The sequence below is a fragment of the Trachypithecus francoisi genome, unplaced genomic scaffold (genome assembly GCF_009764315.1).
Source record: "Trachypithecus francoisi isolate TF-2019V2 unplaced genomic scaffold, Tfra_2.0 Lachesis_group10, whole genome shotgun sequence".
Lineage (NCBI taxonomy): Eukaryota > Metazoa > Chordata > Mammalia > Primates > Cercopithecidae > Trachypithecus > Trachypithecus francoisi.
The window spans coordinates 53,913,765-53,937,848 of record NW_022681455.1 but is presented as its reverse complement, the minus strand read 5'-3'; the positions used below and the strand labels follow the sequence as shown (position 1 = coordinate 53,937,848).

Sequence of the window (24,084 nt, the reverse complement as noted above, 5' to 3'; positions counted from 1 at the left end):
CCCTGTGTCTACTAAAAATACAACAATTAGCCAGGCATGGTGGCGTGCCCCTGTAATTCCAGCTACTTGGGAGGCTGAGGCAGGAGAATCATTTGAACCTAGGAGGCGGAGGTTGCAGTGAGCTGAGATTACACTGCACTTCAGCCTGGGTGACAGAGCAAGACTCTGTCTCAAAAGAAAGAAAGAAAAAAAAAAAAACTTAGAGGATTGACCCAGTCAGGTTCTTGTCCAGTCAGAACTCAAGAGCCCTTGGCTAAAATCCATGCTTGTCACAATGACTGCCCACTCTCGGAGTTTAAAGTTACACTATCCTTCTGGCCAACTGCCAGGCCAACTGCCAGACACAAAACCTCGTCTCCAATCTTCCACACAGCCCACTGAATACAAGTAACAGATCAGGTTCTTCTGGTTTCCTTTTCCCACCAGCTGTCTGCTTTTTAAAAAAGGAAACCACTCCAACAAGATGGGAGTGTTCTCTACATGCCCCACGTCAGGCTGCACTAATTTATTTGTTTCAGCAGGTTTTTCTCCCTGGATGATCCATGTCTTAAATTGACTCGTCCCTCCTGATACATGAAAGCCTCCATTGAGAGAAAGGAGACAGAACAAAGCAAGAGGTAAAAAAGGAGATGTTATGAAAATCCAGGGTGAAATAGAGACAAGGCAAAATGAGCACCAGAGACCTGAACCTAGAAAACCAAGGTTATGACAAAGAGGGGGACATTTTCTGGAAAAGGAGACCCTGTTCTCAACTAGCTGTCTCATGGTTTCTTGGCAGGATCTAGTTTTACCTTAAGGACAGCTAGTTAGTAAGTCTGGTTAAAGTGAAGTGGTTACCATGAGACCATTGCTAGACCTACCATTAAGCACGCACACAGGACAAATTAATATCTCCACCATCCATTACATAATGCAGGAGTCTATATATAAAACCACAGGCAAAACAGTTTTCAAATAAAGTTTTCTCCATCAGAACTAGTGTGTGTCCTCATTCCTGAGAACACTACCCATCTGATGACACACTGTTGGCTTGGTGGCAGGAATTGCAGAGCTGCTAATAACACTACTGTAACAACAAAAACAGCAAGACCTGTAAAAACAGCAGCCACTCACTTCCTGAGAGCATATGTTTTATGTATCCCACTTAATCCTCACTCTAAGCCTGAAAGGAGTATTACTGCCCCGTTTTAGAGATGAAGGACCTGAGGCCCAGAGAGGTTAAACAGTTTGTCCAAACCTACGTGGCACGCTGGGATTCAGACCTATATCCATATGCATGATTCCACTGGCATGTTGACTCAAAAATTGTAAATCCAAAGCAGTTTTAAAAAACACATTTGCTTGCTTTTCTAGAGCGTAAAAAAAAATGCTTCATTGTGCACTTTCTTATAGATGTATTTTAAAACATAATATATATTTTAAATACAAGCATAACACATTTGGTTCCTTATAAATGCCTTAGTCTTGTGTTTCTAATTATTGAAGTTAAGTGATAGCTATAGGAGGGTCAGTGATTATTCTACTTTTGTATGTTTTGAATTTTCCATGATAAAGTTACGTTTAATTGGCTCTTTGGAAAATTGGATGAGGTAAGACAACAATAATGGTGAAGTGAGATTTCAACTCCCCATGGATGTCACTGAGTGGCAATGTCCCTAATCGCCTTCTATTAATAAGCAGCTGCAATGCAGTCCCTTGAGAGTGCTGCTGCAGCCTTGCCACACACCAGCAGCATTCCCAGAGCAGAGCTTTACTCATTTTCTTTCTTTTTTTCTCTAAGACAGTCTTGCTCTGTCGCCCAGGCTGGAGTGCAGTGGCACGATCTGGGCTCACTGCAACTTCTGCCTCCCAGGTTCAAGCAATTCTCCTGCCTCAGCCTCCTGAGTAGCTCGGATTACAGGTGCGCACCACCAGGCCAGGCTAATTTTTTGTATTTTTAGTAGAGACAGGTTTTCACCATGTTGGCCAGGCTGGTCTTGAACTCCTGACCTTGTGATCCGCCCGCCTCAGACTCCCAAAGTGCTGGCATTACAGCTGTGAGCCACTGTGGTCAACCAAGCGTCAGTCATTTTCACCAGAGCAGGACTGGCTGTTCAGAGTAACTCTCAGACACAGAATTTTCCCAGCCTTCACCCCATTCACTAAGCATGTCTTGTTGGGTGTGGTAGATTTCTCAGGAGATGGCAGAAGTGCTGCTGTGAGAGGCTGGTGTTAGTGATCCCACCTTGCCTGCTCACCTCATTGACAGCCAGCTAGTATGTTTTTAGACAGAAAGATTGGGTCACTCACGACCATTCCTCCAAACTCTGCAGAAAAAAGACAATATCCAGGCAAATGTTTTATGATTTCTTACCAATCCCTCTTTTCATTATCAATGACTGTATTTCCACTTCGTCTCCTTTTTTTTTTTTTTTTTTTGTTGGCTATTTTACCCACTGAGGCATTATTTTCTTGCTAAAAAGAAGAAATAACTAGCTATGGGGAAAAAAATACAAGTGGGTGAATAGGTCATACTAACCTCCTTTCCTGCTTTCACCTGTCACTCCCACAAGACAAACAGCCAGCCATATACTGTACTCCTCCCTTTCCTAAAGGAAGGGCTCGATGGGGATGGGGGAGGGGACAGAGAAAGGTATCCTTTCACATAATCAAGTTTTTCTTCTAACTACGAGAGGGGCCTTCTTGGAAACGGCTTGGCATGTTCTCAGGGCAGAACTGTCTGGTTGATGCTGTTTCCACTGTGAAGCTTCAGTTTGGTTCCAGAACCCTGAAGTTCAAGAGCACTGCAGGGTCCCCAGCATAAAAGATTAAGATGAAAGTGACATTTCCCTCTCAAAGGAAGAGGGGAAACAAACAAAAGCCCCCAAATGAAAACAAAAAGCAAACCAAGTGAAAATGAACTAAAGGAGACAGGCCAAAGGAAATAAACTAGGTGCGTGACATTTCCTAGGAAAATGTAAGCACACACACACCATTCTGTCCACCTCCAGTCCAGAAAAGCCATGATGAACTGAGTAGTAAAGGATGGGCTTTATATGAAAACAAACAAAACATGCCATGCAAGTTCTACTTGTTCTTCCACATCAAGACAATTCCCATTAAATAAAACAATTTGCTTATATATAATCAGCCCATGAGTTAGTGGCATCATCTTTATAAGCTTAAAACAAAATAGAGGATGTCAAAAAACCTTAAAATAGAGAAAAGAAAATTGCTATGCACAGATTAGGGAGCAAGGTATAAAACTGACCAGCCGAAACTCACTTACATGTTACGTACTTTCAGCTCCATAAATAGTTTTTAAAATACACACATATTTACATACACACAGCCAAAAAAGCTAAGTGAACCCAATAAGTAAATATATAGAAGTAAAAGAAAGTATTGTATTTGGTTGGTTGAAGACGGGTTCTAAGGAATCCACTTGGCCAGATTGCCACAACCCAAAATTACTAGCCAGAGTCAAAGGCAATTCTGGGCTCTGCCCGGTGTGAATGCAAGTCCCACAGGAGGTCACTCACAACTGATGGGTAATTTAATTATTTAATAGACCAGAGCACACTGTCAAAGAATTTGGCTACCTGCTATCGCTTGAACATACAAAGTAATAATTTTTAAAAGCTGTATGGCCAATGTCCAGGATGAATTTTTTCTTGGAGAAAAAAATATATATATAATTTTCCTAGACACCACACAGTGACTGGCACTTTTCATTTCTCTTTTATCACAGCATACAAAAAAGAAATCAACAGAAACACACCAAAACTTTTCCCAATATCCCTTAAATTAGCAGATTTAAAATTAAATCTTGAAGCAGTATTTTGATACTTTGATTCAAACTCTATTTACAAATAAAATTGCACTTATAAAGATAGCAACATTTCTATTTTGATAGGTTATTTTGCTTTATTGTGGTTGTATATCTGGATATAAAACTTTTAAAGCTTTCTTGAATAAAAACCATTCTTTTGCAGTACATAATTTATTTGCCCACTGAATGTCTGAACCAGTTTTCTCTTTTTGTGCTTTTCTGCTCTATTTTATTTTACAAATGGCACATACCATCAGAGTAGGTGCAGTCTGACACTGCGCTCATTATGAGAGACTTATTCAGAAAAAGTTAAAGTGTAAGGAACAAAATATTAGCAGTCAAATCCTTTGGTTTATCTTTTCAAAAAAAATCAACCAATACAATTACAAATCATTGATAATTCATCTTTTTGGTTAAAAACAAATCCGCCAGGTAGATTAACTGATTAAAATACAACACTGCTTTAAAATACCACATTCCTATTCTCATCTCAATGTTCAAAGATGCCATTGTTTACAACTGATTGGACATGACACAGGATACATTAAGGCACAAGTGGATGGTACAAATAAAAACAAATACTTTAGAACTTGTTTCTCTGCACAAATACTAAAATATGTACCGTCTTCAAGATAAAATAACAAAAAAGAAATACATATTTTTGTTACGAAATACCTATACAAAATTTTAAAATTTACACCATCTGAGCTGCCAAAAAAGGTTTAAAAAGTATCCATTTTTCCCCATACATAAAACTATCTCTCATCAGTAGGTCCAAGGGAACCTGGGGGATTCAAAATGTCCCAGCACTTGATGGAAGGGAGTAGGATAAAAATTCCCCTTTCTGTTCTCCCTTATCCCAACATAAGACAAAAACAAAAGTCGTATGTTTACAGTAGTGTATTCTACTTATTACAAACAACTGAAATTAAAAAAAAAAATCACGCCGGGAGACCACTGGTGGCTGACTGGTTGCGGGATGAGTAAGGCACTTCCTGGGAGACAGCAGCTTCCCCACACTCCACGGGAAGATGGCGCGCAGGGGCTGGTTAGCTAAGACAAGGAGCACGTGAGGCTCCCCGGAAGCAGACAGGAACGTCTGGACAGCAGAGGAAGACACAGGAGGTAAAACTTGGAGGTGAAACTCTACACAGAAGTGGTCACTCGGTCAATGGCATGATTGACCTCGTTTTTGTTTGAGTCCAGTCCTTTAGCAGCATTCATGTCATTCCGTAAATTCTCCACTGTCTTTTTCATGTGCTTTAACTCCCCTGGGTGTGGAGTGGCTCGCCTTAGAAGTGTTCTCTAAAAACAAACAGTGGAGTGAGTGTTTTGGTTTTATTCCACTACTTTTTCAAAACATGCAGCTTCAAGGCATTCGCATTCCAATACAAATGTTACCTTCTTAGAAATTCTGAGTTAAAGTGGGTGGAAAAGCTTTCTTTGGAGGTATGTGCATTTATCAACTGCTCACTGGTAGTTAAGGGAAAGAGAAAGTGTTCCATATAACTTACCTAGTTACAATAGAAGGATTACTTTTAGAATAAAAAAAACTTATAAAAATATGAATTACTATAAAATAAAAATCTCCATAAGCAGCAAGAACATTATTTTAAAATTTAGGATATAATTATAGGGTGTGGGGAAAGAAAAAGATAAAAGAGTAAATAAAAAATCCTAAATTAAAGTCACTATAATGTTCTACTATTACCCAAAGTGATTCTGGCTTTTTTTCAACCCTTGAGGCATGCAAGAAAAAGGAAATCAAGAGGGAAATATTTCCTTTTCTTATTCTGCTGCTGTGTGTACTATTTCTATGACCTACTGATGAAAGTTCACACTCTTCTAATAAAGACTGGAAGTTAAGTAACAGGGTATGAGTAATTTTTAAAATATTATTTAATATGCTACATGATCTTTAGCTCATAAAACAGCGTGTACATCTTTTAAACGGCCTATCCAAGTGCTTTAGGGGGAACCAAACTAGCTTAACAAAATACTGGAAGAGGCAATGAAGTAACTGGTGATAATCACACTCTAACAAGTCTTGAGGTGAGTATTAAAGAATCATTGACAGTGAGTGATTTTGTCATCCCTAATTTGCGTTTTGCCCTTTACGATTGTATAGGCCTAAAATCCCATTTGGTGACAACTGGAATAACAAAGACTGTAGGCAAAAATTTTAAAACTGCCTTTGTTTTGGGGGCTGCAAGTACTCCCTCTAAGCTCTGCTTAAGAAAAATCTCAATTAGTTTAAGGAATTTAAGAAGCCAAAGTCAACTGCTAGGAAGAATGTCAAGACTTGTCACCAACACCTGGAGATGCTGGATGTCTGAGAGAGATTTTCAAGTACAGATGAAAGTAAGGGTGACTGGTATTTTCCAATTTCTGAACAAAAACTTGTTAACTAATCCAACTAAGATCATAAGCCCTCTACAAGAAGACTAAGGTGAGCTGGTTACATGAAGAAGGCACAGAGGTCTGGCACTAAGTCAAATCATGGCAAGTAAATGGAGTCAACATGGGAAGAGACAGCATTCACTGGGAACAATTTAAAAAAAAAAGTTTCAGTGGGAGGGAAAACTATCACAAATAAAAAGAAGCACCATAAAAGCAGCACAACACAACAATAAGAGGCCGGGCACAGTGGCTCACGCCTGTAGTCCCAGCACTTTGGGAGGCTAAGGTGGGTAGGTCACTTGAGTCCAGGAACTGTAGACCCTGGACAACATGGTAAAATGCCATCTCTACAAAAAATACAAAAATTAGAGGGGGCATGGTGGCAGGTGCCTGTAATCCCAGCACTTTGGGAGGCCAACATGGGTGGATCACTTGAGGTCAGGAGTTCAATAACCAGCCTGATCAACGTGGTAACATCCTGTCTCTACTAAAAATACAAAAAATTAGCTGGGTGTGGTGGTGGGTGCCTATAATCCCAGCTACTAAGGAGGCTGAGGCAGGAGAATCGCTTGAACCCGGGAGGCAGAAGTTACCTGCGAGGCTGAGGTGGGGAGATGGCTTGAACCCAAGAGGTGGAGGTTGCAGTAAGCTGAGATCACTCCACTGCACTCCAGCCTGGGTGACAGAGGGAGACTCTGTCTCAAAAAAAAAAAAAAAAAAAAGAGTTCCATTTGCCTCATTTACCTTTTGTGACTGAGCACCTAGAATTACCTAGTTTTGTCTTCTAAAAAAATTCTTAAATGCTGAAGGCAAGGCAGAGAACATACTAATTGAAAATAAAGAATATCCTTATTAGGTGCCATTCTCAATCTTTTAATTTTGAACTTCCACAGAGGCAAAGAATCTGCATTTCCATACCGTCTCATTGTCTTCTTCATCTTTCTCATCCTCCACAAATCGGATTGCACTGACTCTGTTGACAGCACGCTCGTTCCAGGCTTCATCAGAGACATCATTTACCAAGTTCTCCAGCGCCCCACAGCGAGGCAGATTCTCTGCAATGACAAAGACCACATCAGCAGGGAACTGTGGTTCATGTGACCAGTAAAAGCCATGAACTTTGCAGCTGACAAGGCAGAATCTATACGGAGGACCAGGGGTAGAACACCAGAAAGAAGGGCGGCCTTCTGTGGCAAGTTTGGCTTTAAAACACAAACACACACAAAATTCAAAAACAAAAAGGAAAAGGCCTGGGGCAAGGTTGCCCTTCTTTTTTAATGATGTATAATTCTATTTGAGATCATATAAAATATCTGCTAATGTTTAATATTTCATCACAGAATGTCATAATTTAGAGTCCCTTTTTAAATACTTATTTTATGCAACTTCAAAACTGTCCTGACAGTGATGTGGCCGCACATGTTGGACACTAGTACTTTCCTCAGTAACACACTCTACCACGTTTTCCCCCAGGGTCTTAAAGTCCTCCCACTTGGGCTCCCATTCCCCCAGGGTACTCCGGTTCTCCTCCACCAAACCCAGCTCTCAGCAAAGGGTTTATGATAGCATTTTGATGTTAATGTGGAGTTTTTGTTTAACCACACAGTTTACAAAACAAAGATACAATGACTCAAAATAATTCAATGGCTTAAAAACAGTATGTCAGTGGTGTTAATACTAATCCTCTGAACTATCAGTTTGGATTTTAAGAGACTCTGTTACCACTTTTAGAAGTATTGTATTTTCAGCCTTAGCTATAATTCAAAACCAAAAAACTGCTTATGGAATTTCAAACATGATAAATAGATATGAGCGGCCCTTCTGCAAGGATGTAGGGTAACCTTTCCAGAAGAGTCCCACAGTGGCCTCACCCGAGCCGGCTCTAGGTGCAGACTGGATATAACACAATCACATCAAGGAGTAAGAGGCCTTATGGACAGACATTAGGTCCTACTCAATCTCGTGGCCCTGTGAATACTGTCCTTAAATTAAATTCACCTTGACAAGTAGGTTCAGAAGGCAGCTGAGGAAGTAAGACGCAGGTTAAAATCTTCTCTCCCGTGGTGTAGTCTGTGTCTGTCTGGAATGTAAGCAGGGGCTGGGACTGGTTGTCAGATAGCCACAGAGCCTTCAACTTCAAGGCAGTCAGGGATAAAGGTAGATGCAGCAACCTATTTTTTTTTTTTTTAAAAAAGAGACATTACAACCTCAAATTTTCCAATCAAATCAATCCCTACCCATAAAATGAGGAAAAATTAAAAACAGCTTCCTGAGATTGGTTTCAAAATGTAAAAACGATGTTATGTTTTTAAGACACTTGACACTCTTTGCAAGTGGATTCTTCAGTAGGTTCCTGTGCTTCCCTTTCCTGCTCTCACTTCTCCCATGAGAACCTCCAGATTATAGGGCCAAAAAAAAAAAAAAGAGAGAGAGAAAATTGTAGGACACATTTTTAGGGTCTTGTACTAGGTTTCAATGTAAAGAGAGAAAAAAAGTCAAGGTGATTTTGGAAGGACCCAGAGGAGGTTCTTTACGTCTGATGGCAACAGCCTCACTGACAGGGCTGGTTTTGAAGCTGCGGGATTACCTGTTTCCAGGAGCACCTGATGAATCAGGCCAAGAGGAAGGAGGTGCCTGGGGTGTCAAAGCATTTAAGTTGCAGCCAAAATGAAGATTAAACCCCATTTTGTATGGACTCCATCTACTTTCTCTAGGGAGATTATTTCAGGTATTCCCTTCTAAACCTTTATCTCTCAGTTTCTAGAAGCTCCTACTTCTCAGAGTCCTAGGTGACAATTAATATCTATATCAGATTATTTCAGTTTCAAATGAGGTAGTACGTATGAAAGTACTTTAAATGTTATAATGTAACACCTAAAGATTAGTTTTATTTTTATGTCTGCACAAAGACTTCACAGATTGGCTGCAACCCGTAGAATCTATTTAGTAAAGACCACTGCCAGAAATCATATGTACACCTATTTCCAGTTAACATTAGCAGGAAATCTACCTATACATCTTACCAAAAGACTAACAGTGAATTCTCAGATGCACATACCATTTCAATTGACAGAACTTACGGGAAATAAACTAGAACTCTCTAAAGATATGAAAAGAAGCTGTATTCCAGTAACACAAAACTAATCACAGGAAAAGGTAGGCATAAACTGGTTAAATTACTTTAATAAAAGAAGTAAAAAAAAAAAATCAAAGAGTGCATGGACAGTATTAACAACAAAAGCATTATTAACAAACTTTTCACAGTAACAATACATTTTGCAAGATTTCTGTGTTAGTTTCAAAGATAAGAAAATATTTTCTTTTCCTTAACAATTAGTCCAGTAAAGGCTGAGTCCATCTCATGCTTATGTGTTGTGTGCAATACTGAGGAAGTACTGTGAAACTGTAACTTAAGTGGGAGTGAGGTTCTTAAGCCAGTGTATCCACGAGAACTGCTTATGTTAAAGTACTCCTGAAAAGACTATGAATTGTACATTATAACATTTCATTAATGAGAGCAGTATGGGGTGAGAAATACATATTTTTAAATCCTAGAATCCACCCGGTGCCACCATATGCTCACAGTTAGAGAAGGACACCTGAGGGAACCTCAGGGAACAGCAGATTCACAATTACATTTCTTCTTACTCGGAGATATTTGTTCTTTAAGGGATAGAACTGAAATATTTTCTGCTTATACAAAAATTCTTTCTCTTTTTATCCAAAGAATGTTACATACATATAAACTCAAATGCAAGAAAGTTAAAAACATGTATTTGCCAGGTACTGTGACAAGGATTTTTTAAATAGGCATTATACACTGTTAAAGTTTCAAGTACATCAACCTCTTTCATTTTATTGAACAAAATATAATTTATTTAAAATTTTTCTCCTATATCTTTTAAAAGAGGAAGCAAGCTAACACCCACTAGAATGTTTAAAGTTTCAAGTCTTGGGCAAGACACTTACAGTCAGCATCTGTACCTGTCTTACTCTTGAGAACAGAAAGAAAAAAATCAAGACTTGAAAACTGGCACAAAACACAGATACTCAAACGTGGTCATTGTAACTTCTCAGACTAGAAGCCAGCTGAATGTTAAAGCAAAAGTATAAATAAGAGGCTAAAAAGAGCATCAATAATACTAATAAATAACAGTTTCTAAGGATGACAAACCATATGACCAAAGCTATATAAATTACTAGACTCTACAACAACAAATCTTATCAACATATTTCCACTCAGATTAACGAGTTGCCTGAAACACCAGTTTTGCTGCAAAGAATCAAAGTGCCAGCTTGAATGTGGCTGCTACTGACTGAGTCCACACCACACATGAGCTGCCCACTGTCTTGCGGACAGAAGCGTTGCCAGTGGTGTCCAAAAGAAAAAAACACCCTGTTCCCTGAACAGTCTGCCCACAGAGATTCTGCAGGCTGGCTAATCCTCTAACTCACTATAGCCTGGGGAAAAACACACACACACATGCTTTTCTGTCTCTCTTGGGTAAACCACCCCAGCTACAAGTCAGAAAATCGATGAGAAATACATTCCTGCTTTCCAAAGGAGCTAATAATACATTTTTGGTTTATTCTGGTACCTTCTGTACACTATAGAATAAATAGAATCAACACACAAGAAACCACAGCCCGTAGGCATCTCCGTGTTCTATTTAGGACCACATGCGCCCAGAAATAAAAAACTTGTGGTTACTATTCACACCAATGGTACAAGAACTAAAGCAAATGAATGACCAAACTGTAAGCCTCTTGTCTCCAGTTATATCCATTACCAACCCAGCCCCAAGTGACCTTCCATGCCTGTGAACTACTATAACAACTGCTTTCTCAAATTTATTTAATATCTAACCATGGCCTACTGATTAATATTAACTTCACCACTGACTGAATACGCCTTACAATGTCATGTTTCCTCTTTCTGTTACTTTCTACTAGAATTTTTAGTTTTAAACAAACTTTTCAAAAATGTTTAAAAATATATATAAATTGAGAACATAACTGGCAAAAAATTAAACAATACTAAAATATCTAAAATGAAAACTCCCTATACCTTCAAGTCTCATCTAGGGGAACTACTATTAGTATTTGGGTACAATGCACAAATAAGTGATTTTATTTTTCTTTTTTAAGGAAAAAACCCCACCAAAGTGAGAGCTCCATATACTGCTCAACATTTTCCCTTTTCACTCAGTATCTTGGGTCTCTTTCCGTGTCAATGCACAGAGAAATATCTCATTCTTTGACTGCTTAGTATTCCACAACAGTATGCTGTTGTTTGTCTTTTAATATTTTTAATTCTTTGGACTGGGTAATACACACATAATACAAAATTAAAAAGTATAAGCTATTTCCTATTTCCCAATTGACAACCATTGTTTCTAATATTCAGTACTACTAATATTGCAAGTAAGGAAAATCCTCAAATGCCCAGTTTTGCACACTTGATGGATATTCCTATGGGAGAGAGTCGAAGTATTAAAGAATTTTGTGTTTTGTGCTCGAGTAACTGATGATATAAGACATTTTCTTTACTGTCACAGAAGGTTTAATACTTAGTTTCCAAGTGACAGGTTATAGTCATCCTTGCTATAATTTATCCTACCAAACTGCAAAAGAAAGTTTCTAGAAACTCACAGTGTACGTTTCCTGCTGCCATGTGTTATTTTCATATACTTGAAAGAAGAGGCAGAAGCTTCTGTTACATTTAATACGATTTAGTATGATTTCCTACGGTACGACATTTCTGCAAGCTAAAAGGCTGACCAGGTAGCCCTTTTAAAAAAAATTAGTTTCTATACTGATACTTTTAATAAGCAGTGATTAAATATTTTAATAGGCTTAAAATTTGGTTATGAATCTATATACGTATGCATGGACTAAATGACACACTTAACTGACTCAAATGACAGCTATGTAACTCGACTTTTTAACTGGGTTTTCTCCATCCCAGCCCAAGCATAATAAAAATTTAATTTTCTCTTTTTCTGAGAACTGGAGAAATGGGGCCTTCATTCATGTAAAAACAGTTTTTCGGCATCACAGGCATCTTTCTGCTCAAGAATTGATGCAAATTCATGCTCAGTAGTGTGGCAAGAACCAGTGAATGTTGACTCACTGAGTTTCTACTGGTAGAGGATAAAGATCAGGAAAGAAGTACCCTCCTCAAGCTGTAAAGGCTCATGCCTTAGTTCTGCTTAGTTCAGCAGAAATCCGAGGTTCAACTCAATTTAATCCTGGGTTTCCGGCAACCAGTTAGTGGTCTTAAGAATCTATCAAGATGTCCTGAAAGCATTAACTTTGAAAAGGTGAGCATTGCCTGAGGCTATAACTCACCTCTAGATTCCAGCTAAGAACTGCTGTTTATTTAGCCCTGCTGTCTATAATCCATTAGCAAGAATAAAAAATGGTGACCTGTGCCTGACCAAAATGATCAGCTAATCAGCACTCAGGAGACAGCCTCCTTAGACTGCTGGCCTTTACCATTTAAGATCATTGATCATCTTCCCCCAAGCAGTTGAACCTTTTTCTCCTAACTATATTACACTCAAAAGCAATTTTTAATTCCTTTTGGCTAGGAAGCCTATGATATAAGCCATCCTGCAGTGACCTGTAAAACTATTAACATTTTTGTTCCACTGAAAATGGCATCTGTTATGTGCCAGGCACTCTGTCATTGCATCTGACAAGTGATACAATGACACAGAAACCAGAAGAATATCTAGCTTTAGGTAACTTCAGGCTTAGAAGGGTTACCCATATGAAAACAGGCAATTCTCATATGGTACTGTGACTGCCATGGCAGGGGAATTTCCCCAAATGCGGACTCAGAAAGAAGGCTCCCTCGAGAAAATAAAGCTTGAGTGATGAAGAAGAGAGTCAAGGAGCCAGAGAAGAGGGTCCCCCAATAGAAAGAACAGCCTGTTTCTGAGAAGGCGCATATGACATTTAGGGCGCTGAAATTAGCTCGGAATGACGGAAACAAATGTGTTCCACAAAGATGATGAACAGGCATATTCTAGAAAATGGCGCTCAGTCCAACATGACCTCTGCTCTGGAACTTGAGAAATGGTGATGCTGTGACCCTGAAAATACTAGTCTGGCAGCTCTGAACTTTTTTTGTATTATGAATCATTTGGACATTCTGACATTAGCTATAAACACTTCCCTAAATACACAATTCTGTTTGTATTTTCAGGGGGTTCAGAGTCAGTATGTCAAGGTCCCCTGGTTAAAACTGAGTTCGAACTCGTTTGTGCTCACTTTGCAGGTGAGGAAACTCTGAAGCCCATGATGACTTACAAAAGCTACTTAGAAGAGCTAAGCCATAACCCAAGTCTCCCCATTTTCAGTTCAGTGCTCTTTCCCTGGCATCACTGTACCGTCATTCCGGGAAGCATTTCTACGAATGTGTCCACTGACACTTTAACCCATGCTCAGGTTTCCCCTGACCTTCTCTGCTCCATTGGGCTCAAGTACTCTAGCCCCCATATGAAGAACTCCCTGAGGCCTAGGTCATTTGAAAAATTGGGATCATATTCTGTAAGATAAAGCAAAGACAAAAATTTGAAGATGCATGCAAAGATTGGGATGTATGTATATTTGTTTCCCTCAAGCAAAGCATACAACAGGCTTACCTGTTCCCTGCCACATCCAGGACATGAAGTTCTGTTGCCTGTGACATCTCTGCAGGTATCCGAGTTAGTCTATTGTCACGCACACAGAACACAGTGAGGCTGCAGCACCCGCCAATCTATGGTGAGAAAGGAAATACATCTTTTTTTCCAGTTTTCTAGGGGAGATGGAGTAGGATTAGAGTACCTTGTTTACCAAACAGTATAAAAAGGATGCATAAACTTATACCACAAAGCTCACTGGTCTCACTGATGACCAACAATCATTAATTTAAATCATACAAAACACAGCCCCATATGTTCATAAAAATCTCTGCGAAACATTAGATGTACATGTTCTAAATTAAATCAAGAAAATCAATGATACAGTTTAAAAATTTTATTCTAAAGAAGAAATCATTTTCCACTGCTGATATCTAACCCAACTGTATCTGTTAAATATGTTAGCCAAACTATACAATCCAGAAAAATACTATGTGGTAATATGCAAGTTTAACAATTGTAGTTTCAAAAGTTAGGCCAAAGGTGATCCTGATACACACACAATTCAAGACTTGCCCATTATATTAACTTCAGTACTCTCAGTGTTTCAGTTTTTTTTTCCCCCCAAAAAAGAGGGGTATCTTACAGATTATACAGTACATTAATTTCCACCATACATCTTTTATTAGCTTTTGATCATTCACAAATTAATGTGGTAAATTCACTTTTTTTGATGGATGTAAAATCAGCAGTATCTTCACAAAAAGTGCACTGAGTAAATCTATACATCCATTTCTTTAGCCATGGCCTGCTCGTAAAGGCACACAAATCAACACCTCCATCCACACCAAATTTGATTACCATTTTTTAAAAGTAAGCAATTTAAAGGTAACTGAGTTTTGTATGAGTCTGGTCTTCAGAAAGGAACATAAACACATACAAAAAATCCAACGATTCTCTTGATTGGTGGTGGTTTTTACAGTCAGGGAAACTGAATCAAGAGGGCAGAAAAATAGCTCCATCCCAGACACAACATTCTGCAGGACTCCATAAAGTACTACATTCTTTTTGTACTCACTCTCCTGACTAAGGGCAACTGCTAGGAAAGGCTCATGAAGGAACCTATTGATGTCTCTCCAACACATGGAAAAATACTGCTCCAGAGCCTCCCACTTGAGAAAGAGCACAAGACTTGAATGGTTAATGATATCTGAATATATCTTCTGCCCTTTTCTATTTATACATGTGTTTAATATATGTATATAATATCCTCAAAAGCAGAACGCATATTTGTGAATGGCTACATAATTACCTTCATACATAATCTTTTTATTTCCTTCCTTAAAAATATCAAGATTTCAAAATAATGTATTGAACCACAATATTTAACCATAATGTATACAAAAGAAAAATAAATATATAAGTAAATGTAGACTAACATTCGTCTCTGGTCATGTGGAAAGCACCCAGATATGTAGAAAGGCTTTTAGATTTTGCCCCCTTTAGTCCCCGCATTCACACATTTCTCATCCTAGCAAAAATGGTCTACTCATTATACCCTAAATACATTTTTATATTTTTTGATCCCACTGTTTTTTATAGAAATGCCTTTTTAAATCTTACCAATGATCCAAAATTAGCTAAACATTCTCTGTTCCTCCAAAGAGTCTTCACAGAACCCTTTGGTCCATATAATAAAATGCTCTCTGCCTTCATTTCATAGTTATGGTCTAACCCTCTGACAGCATAAAATACCACATGAAGAACCCTAAGATCATTTACTTGAGTTACTGCTTAATTTGCACATGTTTATGTACACTCAGGGTACTTGGCAAGTATAGTATTCATGCTATCTACCCACCATGCATAGCCTCTCTGCCCACTAAATTTCTCATTTACGTATGTTTAGACACTTTATTTACTTACTTGTGAAAGACCTCTACTTAAAAGTTACCTGCCTCTATGTGCAGCAGTGGAGACAACAAAACTCTTTTTTGTTCCAGTAAGAATCACCAGAGTAGCCTCTCTTAGGTTTTATAAGCATATAGCCCCAATATAGTGTCCTACAAGAAATGTGCAACTGGATTTCCCATATGGCTGAGCACATTCTCCCTCCCTTGAGGAAGGGAATCAACAGTTCTACTTAGATGCCCAGAAATATCATGGAAGGAAAGCAATTAAAGCCCTGATCCCTTTGATGATCAATATTATTAGAGTCTCTGATAAATTTAGACAATCCTGACAAAGATCTACTCATGAGAAAGAATGACGGTTCCCACGGGGCACCCTTCCCGCATCCCTGCTCCAGGTGGAGGAGCTTCGGCATGAGGCTGGGGTTCAGAGGTACGGCTACATGCCCTGAAGGAGGGCTTCCAAGTCAGCAGCTGGCTGAGGCTGAAGACCCCTGCTAGCGTCCTGACCTAGCTTTGAAAAGACAGGATTTATGTGTGACCCAAGGGGGGCAAAGCAGATATTATTATTCATATGATCATCTGGAGGGGATAATCAGCTCCTGGAAGGCATGTAGAGCTGGGCCTGCATTTTAACTGTGGGCATCTTGTCATGAAGCTGTCCGCTGCCCTCCCACCACACCAACCTGTAAGATATCTGTTTTGGGGCCCTACTGCTATACCATGTGAACATTTTCAATTTGTATCATGTGCATATATTATGTAGTCAAAAAATTAATTAACTAATTAAAGTGGGTCAGAGGGCTCTAAATAAATGTTCTGGAAAAGATCCATTAATCATTTGGGAAGATATAGTGTAAACTTCAATGAAATGTGTGAGCTGTCTACTGTGTGTTATTGTTTCATTTTTCTTTTTCCTTTCCCACTCTAATCTCACACCCATTTGCGACATCAAGGGGTGGAACGCAATTGCGTACAAGAGCCTCTTAGGCCCTCTGGGTTGTCAAAGCAGGCAATGTGACCTCCTGATCTCTATTGTCTATGGTTTTTGAAAAACAATGCCAACAAAGAGCACATGTTGTTGCAGAGTGTGCTAGGGATGCCTTAATCACCCCACAAAGGCACATGCTGTCCCAGCAAACATTCACACAAACACAGCCCTCTTTCCAAATCAGCCAGGAAGGGATGGCACAAACCTTTGGTTTTTAGAAACGATTATTAAGCATTCAAACCCATAACTGAAAAGATATAGTTCATTATAGACGTCAGAGGGAGATGCGGTATGATGGAGGGAGTGGATGCTTTGAGATCATACAGACCTGGGCTAGAATTTAGGCTCAGTCATATGTTTTGTGGGTTTGGATGTGTTACTTTAACCAAAAGCAACAATAATGATTCAATTAAATGAAACCACATATATAATTTGGCACCTATCACAGAAACTGGCCTTTTGCTGCTGCCAAATAAATGTGGTAGCTATTTTTTTTCCAGGAAGTAAAAACCTCAGATCCAAATGATGAGTACAATCAACACCTAAATACCTACTATGTTCTTAGAACTGTACTGATGTTGGCAGTCTCTTTCCTGAACTTACGCGAATGTCTTAAAAAAAACTATCTCCCTAACGATGTATCGCAGTGACATTTTGTATTAATAATAGTGAAGACTGACATTATACACATCATTCATATATATTTTGGCTTTCTCTTTTGGGTTCAGGAGGCAGAGTTTACAGGTTCCTTAGTTGTCATCAGGATAAAATATCTGTATCATTTAGAAGTTCTGAGAAGCAGAGTCACTGTTTAAAAAACTTATTACCAGTTATGTAGGAAGCTGATATTTTTAAGCCTCCCTTAAACCACATAATAGCGCCTTCCCAGAATACAAGGGGTTGGACTTGGATTATCTGAGAATTATGGAATATAGCTGAGAATCTTTGTCCAGCCATTTTGTGTCTCCTTAGCTGTTAGGCATTGATCTAACCCATCTCAAGAAAATAGGATCTGCAGATTATTGAGCAAACCTCTGCTCAGGTCAACTCTCACTAAGTATTAATTGCCTGCAGGTTAGCTCACCCAAGGAGGAGATCATGAGACAGATTCAGTGATTCAAAAAGGGAGCCTATGTTAGTCACTTTTGTTTATATTCCATTTTTTAAATGCTTGCCTTAAGTGTAAGGGAACTTTCACTTTCCTTCAGTATATTCCTTTTAATATTATTTGTAACATAATTGAACCCATATCCCATTGGCAAAAAAAGAAAAATGTACAATAATTAAAATCTGGCCAAAATGCAATTTGAGCAAAAATAATATGAAACATAATTTTAAAATCCCATCATCTATGGCATATTATTCAAATGTTACCTACTTCATAAATATTTTTGGAAATCATGTGGCTTTGGGATTCCCTGAATTCTGGGGCCACTGACATCAAAATATCCACTAAGAGCTACGGAATTTTTTTTTCTGATTATAAAAAAGTATCTTACATTGATTAGAAAAATAAAAACCATACATCCATGCACAGGAAACCACAATGAAAAAAAAAAAATCAAATCTTACCACAAAGGGATAATCAGTATTAACGTTATGAGGTACGATCTTCCAGTACTGCCATACATTTGTGATTCTACATATACACTTTAACAATGTTTCTAAGAGGACTTTTATGGACCACATAGTTATTTCCTTCTATGGATGTATCACAGATTATTTAAGAAACTGCCCAGGGTAGACAATGCTAGTTAGGTCTGCCACTTCTTTGCTGTGTGATTCTGGAGAAGTTACTTAACCTCTCTCAGTCTTAGTTTCACAATCTGTTGGACATTGATAACGATTTACCTACACCTCATAGAATTGTTGTGATAATTAGATAAGAATAAATGCAAAAGCCCTTGGGCACTGTGCCTGGCACGTGTTAGCTGCCTCTATGGACACTTGGCATGGTGCCTGGAACATGTAGGCTGCTCCTATGTATAATGTGAGAAATGTTCTTGTGCATCATTCTTAGTGTATATCCATAAATGTTTTCCTGGACGTGGACTTGCAGAATCAAAGGGTATACACATTTCTAAAGTTTTTACTATTATCACATTCTCTTCCAGAGAGTCATAATAATTTATATTTACATGATAATATATACTTCCCTCCACCCTTGCCAAAATTTGGTATTATTAATTACTTTGTGAATACTGATGAGGCTGAAATTGTTTCACATTAGTTGCCATTTCTATTTGTTCCTCTGTGAATCACTTGCTGGTTTTTGTGGAAGTTTCTTTGTTTTTGTCTACTTCTCTATAGTAAATACATCTTTTCCTCATTGGTGTAAAAGAACTTCTGATAGAGTAAAGACAGATCTCTCATTTAAGATACTTTAAATGTCTCCCTGCCCCCTTTCAAGAAAGTAAAGGCTGTCTTTACCTTCTTGAAGATCAGAAATTGAATTTTCCTGTAGACAAATCCATCAACTATTTTTTAATGACTTATTTCAAGTTTAGGAATGACTTCTCCATCTTGAAATCTGATGGTCAACTATATTTTAGCTAATATTTTTATATTCTATATTATGTATTTAATCAATAATTCATTTTAGAATATAATGGAGACATACTGAAATAATTTTAAATTGTAATAAGAAGGCAGAAAACTATCCACAAAATGAATATTCTATCACCACAGGCATTTCTGAGCATCATAGTAATATTTATGGGTAATTAATATTTACAGGTTGTCTGATTAAAAAAAGCTTTGATGAATGATCTGCAAATGCTATCTTGCCTCATCTCACTGGGTAAGTGTGGCTTAGTTGGTGTCACTTTCATTTGGACTTAATGGAGACAAAAAGAAAAAAGGACTCTAAACTTGGATATAAGCTCAATTTCTTCTAGCCAAAAATTCTTATGGTCTGGCTCTTGTTCATCATACTCATGCTCACGCATATACCACCAACTCCATCTATCCATATATCAATCATTCTACTGCACAGTATGTTCCTTAACTCTCCTCTCCACCAACACTATGAGTTTTTAAGAAATCTCCTTTTCCCAGAAGTATATATACTTAAGCAACAGGATGAAAAATAAAAGACACAAATAAGTGACTTGAAAAATCAGAGGCATGCCAGGTGTAGCAAATAAAGCAAATCTAGCCTTTCCATTAGAGACAGATTTGTGCCAACAAACTTACAATTTAGTGAAAACAGATGAGCTGCCAAATGATGCCTTTCAGGATTTCTGAGTAACTTAAAATGTAATTCACAGAAAAGCATTCTTTTGAGAGTGAATAATCTGAACAAACATGAAAAACATATAACAAAATAAGGTTCCAGGCCATGCAGTCATAAAAAAAACAAAAAACTGAATTTAGAGGAAAATGTCCAATATTTTATAATGAAGAGCACACAAAGCAGTCAGCCGATTTGAATCTTCATGCATTTAAGAAGCAGAATGCAAGTTAGAGATGCAACTGTGGTCTGAACAATACTTACAAGATAACAAGTTTACCTGACTTTTCTAAATTTCCAAGCAGCTAACAATTAAGAAAACAAAAGACATTCATTGATTTGCAAATGTTTACTACAAATAACACCACAAAACACAAACAGAATCCATTATTGTGACCCACACAGTACAAACATTTTCCCCTCAACCATTTGGGGAAAAAATGCAAATAAATGCTGCTACAGACTAAGGAGCTGTGCCCTAAAACTGGCAACACACAATACTATAAATTTTTTTTTTTAAAGGACAAAATACAGGAAGAACTACACAGCATACTAGACCAATGGCAATTAATACTACTATGGGTTTTTGGCATATGAATTGAATTGGTCAGTCTTTCAGTTTAGATATGTCATGTATGCAACTTAACTGTTCAAGAGAAAGCAATACATTTTTGGAAGAATCCAATCAGGAAAATGCAAGATTTGATCAAATGGCATCAAGCTTGGAGGAAGAGCTAACATACACACAGTCACAGGGCCTACCACGCTCACTGCACAGAGACTCATGACATGAAGGTGCTGCCTGGGCCAACGTGATGCATGAGAGATCAGGAGGCTCTCAGTGATTTGGCTGCTCAGCCCCAGTGGTCAGAGGCAAGCATTCAACCATTTCTGCTGGGCAGCAATCTGTGATCCGTGGGAGAGTTGGAGACATGTTCTCAGCACATTTCCTACTCTGGGAGCTGAGTGTGTGTGAGTAGGAGGTGATCTAGAAAAGATCCAATTCCTAAAAACCTAAACATTCTCTGCTTTATCAGACAGCTGAAGGGAAAGGCACAGACTACTTCTTTCTAAAATGCCAGATGCCAGAAGACCAATCATAATTTCTCAGAAAAATGGACAAAATATGACTAAAATGCTTTGAAGTTAGAAATATTTTCATGATATTTTCACTTTTCACATCATGAAAAACTGTTCTAGTAAGTTTAGTGAACACATAGCATGGATTAGATATAACTCTAGGCAGAAACACTTGAGTGTGTTTCATTCTTTTAAAGCGAAAAGAAGACTGATGCTGAAATGATGGTGAAAGTTTTATGAAAGTAAATTTCCAAAAGGTTCTTGTTTAGAACGTAATCTTGTGAAAGACAGTCAGGGGATCAGGGAAGCTGGGGATGGGTGGTGAAACTTGCTGGGAATTAACATTACATCTAAAAGTGCTCTCCTCATGATCTGCCTTGAAAGTACACCTAAAATGAATTAACTTTCTTTAGTGTCCAAACTAAAGATACTTTGGCCTTTCCTTAACACATCAGGGGCTTGCCCTACCTCAAGGTCACAGATGGAAAGGTGGGCTGAGCCTGCATTACCTAAGTGGTCATGTGTTTATTGAGAGATTCATCTTTGGAGTCAGGTTCTACCAACTCCCAGCTGTGTGAGCCCAAGTAAGAAAAAGAACTTACTTGCCTAAGTTTCCTTACTCATAAAATGAGGAAATCATCATGACTGCAAAAGCTGTTGTAAGGATTCAACAAGTACAACAAATACTTGAAAGCATCTAGTACAGTTACCTGGTATTAAAAAAGAAAGAAAGAAATCTTTTCTACATCTGTATGTGTGTTTATATGTCCAATCTACTATCCATCTGCCACTATCCAGCAAGAGTAAATTTAACTGTTCAGAATATCAGTTCTGTATTTTGGTTTATTGCTTAGAAACTAGAACCCAACTTTTCTAATTAGTGGAATCTCTTAGTTGTGTCCCAGCTTAGCTGAGAAACAGACTTAAGTCTTTCAGCCGGAAACAGTTTACTTAGATGCCAGTGTTCATATAAAGGATGTTTCAGAATATGATCATGTTTATAGTAAATATTCTCATGTCTCCATTTAGAAATGCTGACCACCTTACCCAGGGAGAAGACTGGGACACTGTGGGCCAAACACCAAGATGAGGAAAGGAAAGAGGAAGTTCAGATACCTTGAGATGTGGCCCTAGGAAAATAAGAATGCCACACGTTCTGATTGGCTGGATGGCAGCTTTGAAATTACTCCAAAATAGATGTTAGAAAAAGTCAAAACAGAAATATGAAGCAAACTACACCTGGCCAGTGATCATATCATACAAGGAAATACCATACCCTTCTAGATAAGGACCCAGCAAAGGAGAAGGCTCATCAACAGCTAGTTTTAAGCTTTATTGCTAATAAAAAAATCAAGTTCAGTATTATCCTTCTCCAACCAAGCTCTTCTAGTACCCAATAGAAAGTAAGTCGTCTTCTTTTTCTTTTCTTTTCTTTTTTTTTTTTTTTGAGATAGAGTCTTACTCTGTCACCTGGGCTGGAGTGCAGTGGCATGATCTCAGCTCACTGCAATCTCAGCCTCCCGAGTAGGTGGGACTACAGGCTCCCACCACCATGCCTGGCTAATTGTAAGCCTTCTTTTTAAACAACACACTAGACACCTCCTTGTTTGACCCACTATAAGCTTCCTCCTCATTGTCAGCATTTCCACCTCCCTTGCTAGAATTTAAATGCCTCTAAGTCTACACAGCTACTCTCCACAACAGACGGTAGAGTCTCGTTTTCTCGTGCTTAGACCACTGACCAAAAAAAAAAAAATCCTAGGAAGCTGGCTTTAGCTTCCCATTCACCTTCCTCTACGTGTATGCCTTTGTAAAGAGTTTGTTCAAACTCATCCAAGACATGAGCATGGCCCAATGTAAATCTCTGCCCAGAAATATGGTTGCATCGAGATCAATTTTTATAATTCCAATTGCTTATGGGATAGAGCTTAATTCCACATTAAATTAAAAAATCAAAGCTAAAGTCGTCCACTTCCTCTGCCAAAGTCCCAAACAATCCATTTCTGCCAATGGTGTCACCATTCTCTGTATATCAAACCCAAAATGTCAATCTCTTTCTTTCTCCCATTTAAAATCCTATAAATTCACCTTTCCCAACTCTCCTTAATGTTACTGATGACCATTCTTTGACATAATTCCTCCAGTCGGCTCTATACTCACAGACTGGAGTTCACACCTTTAAAAGCAACATGTGTCTTTTCAAAGCATTTGACATTTTTGATCCCTCATGTATTGTGATTATTTCTTCATAATTATGATCACATGATTTCTCTAAAAGCACATACCTCTTTTGGTAAGGACACTAATTTATTTCTGTCTGCATTCAAGTTGCTCAACTTCTTTAGTTTTCCAATGCTTTTAGGTAGGGTCTGTTAAAATAACAATTTCATTATTAATGTAACACATATTTTTAACATGGCTCACAGTAAATAAGATCTCTGGAAGGACCTAAAGAATATAATCTCATCCAGCAACAGAAACAATAGTTTTTCCTGAATATTAGATATTTATAATGTTCACTTAGGGGGTGTGACATTAAGTATTTTGAAATTTTGTTGAAATGGTAAGTCTGTTTTAAAGGAATGAAGTCAAAAGTGGAGACCTGGGAACAGGGAAACATCTTGTAAAGGGAAATAAATGCTGTTCAACTCAAGTGAGTGAGAATTTGCACCCTCAAGATTCATTCCCGCCCTGCCTGCACCTTCAAGGACCACACTGGGACAGTGGCTTGGATGTCCGTGGAAGCCAGAGCACTGAGGCAGGGAACCAGCACCCGGAGCAGGGTGCCACATGGGCAGGGGAAGGCGAGGGCTATGGGGATGGGAGAAAGGTAAGCATCCTGGAGTGGGGAGCAGAGCTCTACCAGAACCAGGCTGGCACCCACATGGGAGTCTTCAACACTCCAGTGCAATCCAGGGGTGAATATTATTTTTACAGTTGTTATGATTACTATTTGTAAGCCTAAAATCACAAAGCAGGACTGGAAGATTTGGTAACTCTCACCACACCTGCCAGAGGCTGGCTGCTTG

General features: G+C 38.5%; 1 protein-coding gene across 2 annotated transcripts in view; it reads right to left on the bottom strand.

The window, feature by feature from the left end:
* Positions 1 to 3,704: 3,704 nt before the first annotated feature.
* The window catches only part of LRRC1 (leucine rich repeat containing 1), a 130,438-nt gene continuing 110,058 nt past the window's right edge, over positions 3,705 to 24,084 (bottom strand). For both annotated transcript variants that reach the window (XM_033217474.1, XM_033217475.1), the window contains 5 exons: positions 23,341 to 23,424; positions 13,864 to 13,979; positions 8,210 to 8,382; positions 7,130 to 7,266; positions 3,705 to 5,116 (listed from right to left, as the gene is read on the bottom strand). In XM_033217474.1, coding sequence (XP_033073365.1) covers positions 4,958 to 5,116; positions 7,130 to 7,266; positions 8,210 to 8,382; positions 13,864 to 13,979; positions 23,341 to 23,424 — 669 coding nt within the window. In that variant the 3' untranslated portion in view covers positions 3,705 to 4,957. The remainder of the gene's footprint in view (positions 5,117 to 7,129; positions 7,267 to 8,209; positions 8,383 to 13,863; positions 13,980 to 23,340; positions 23,425 to 24,084) is intronic.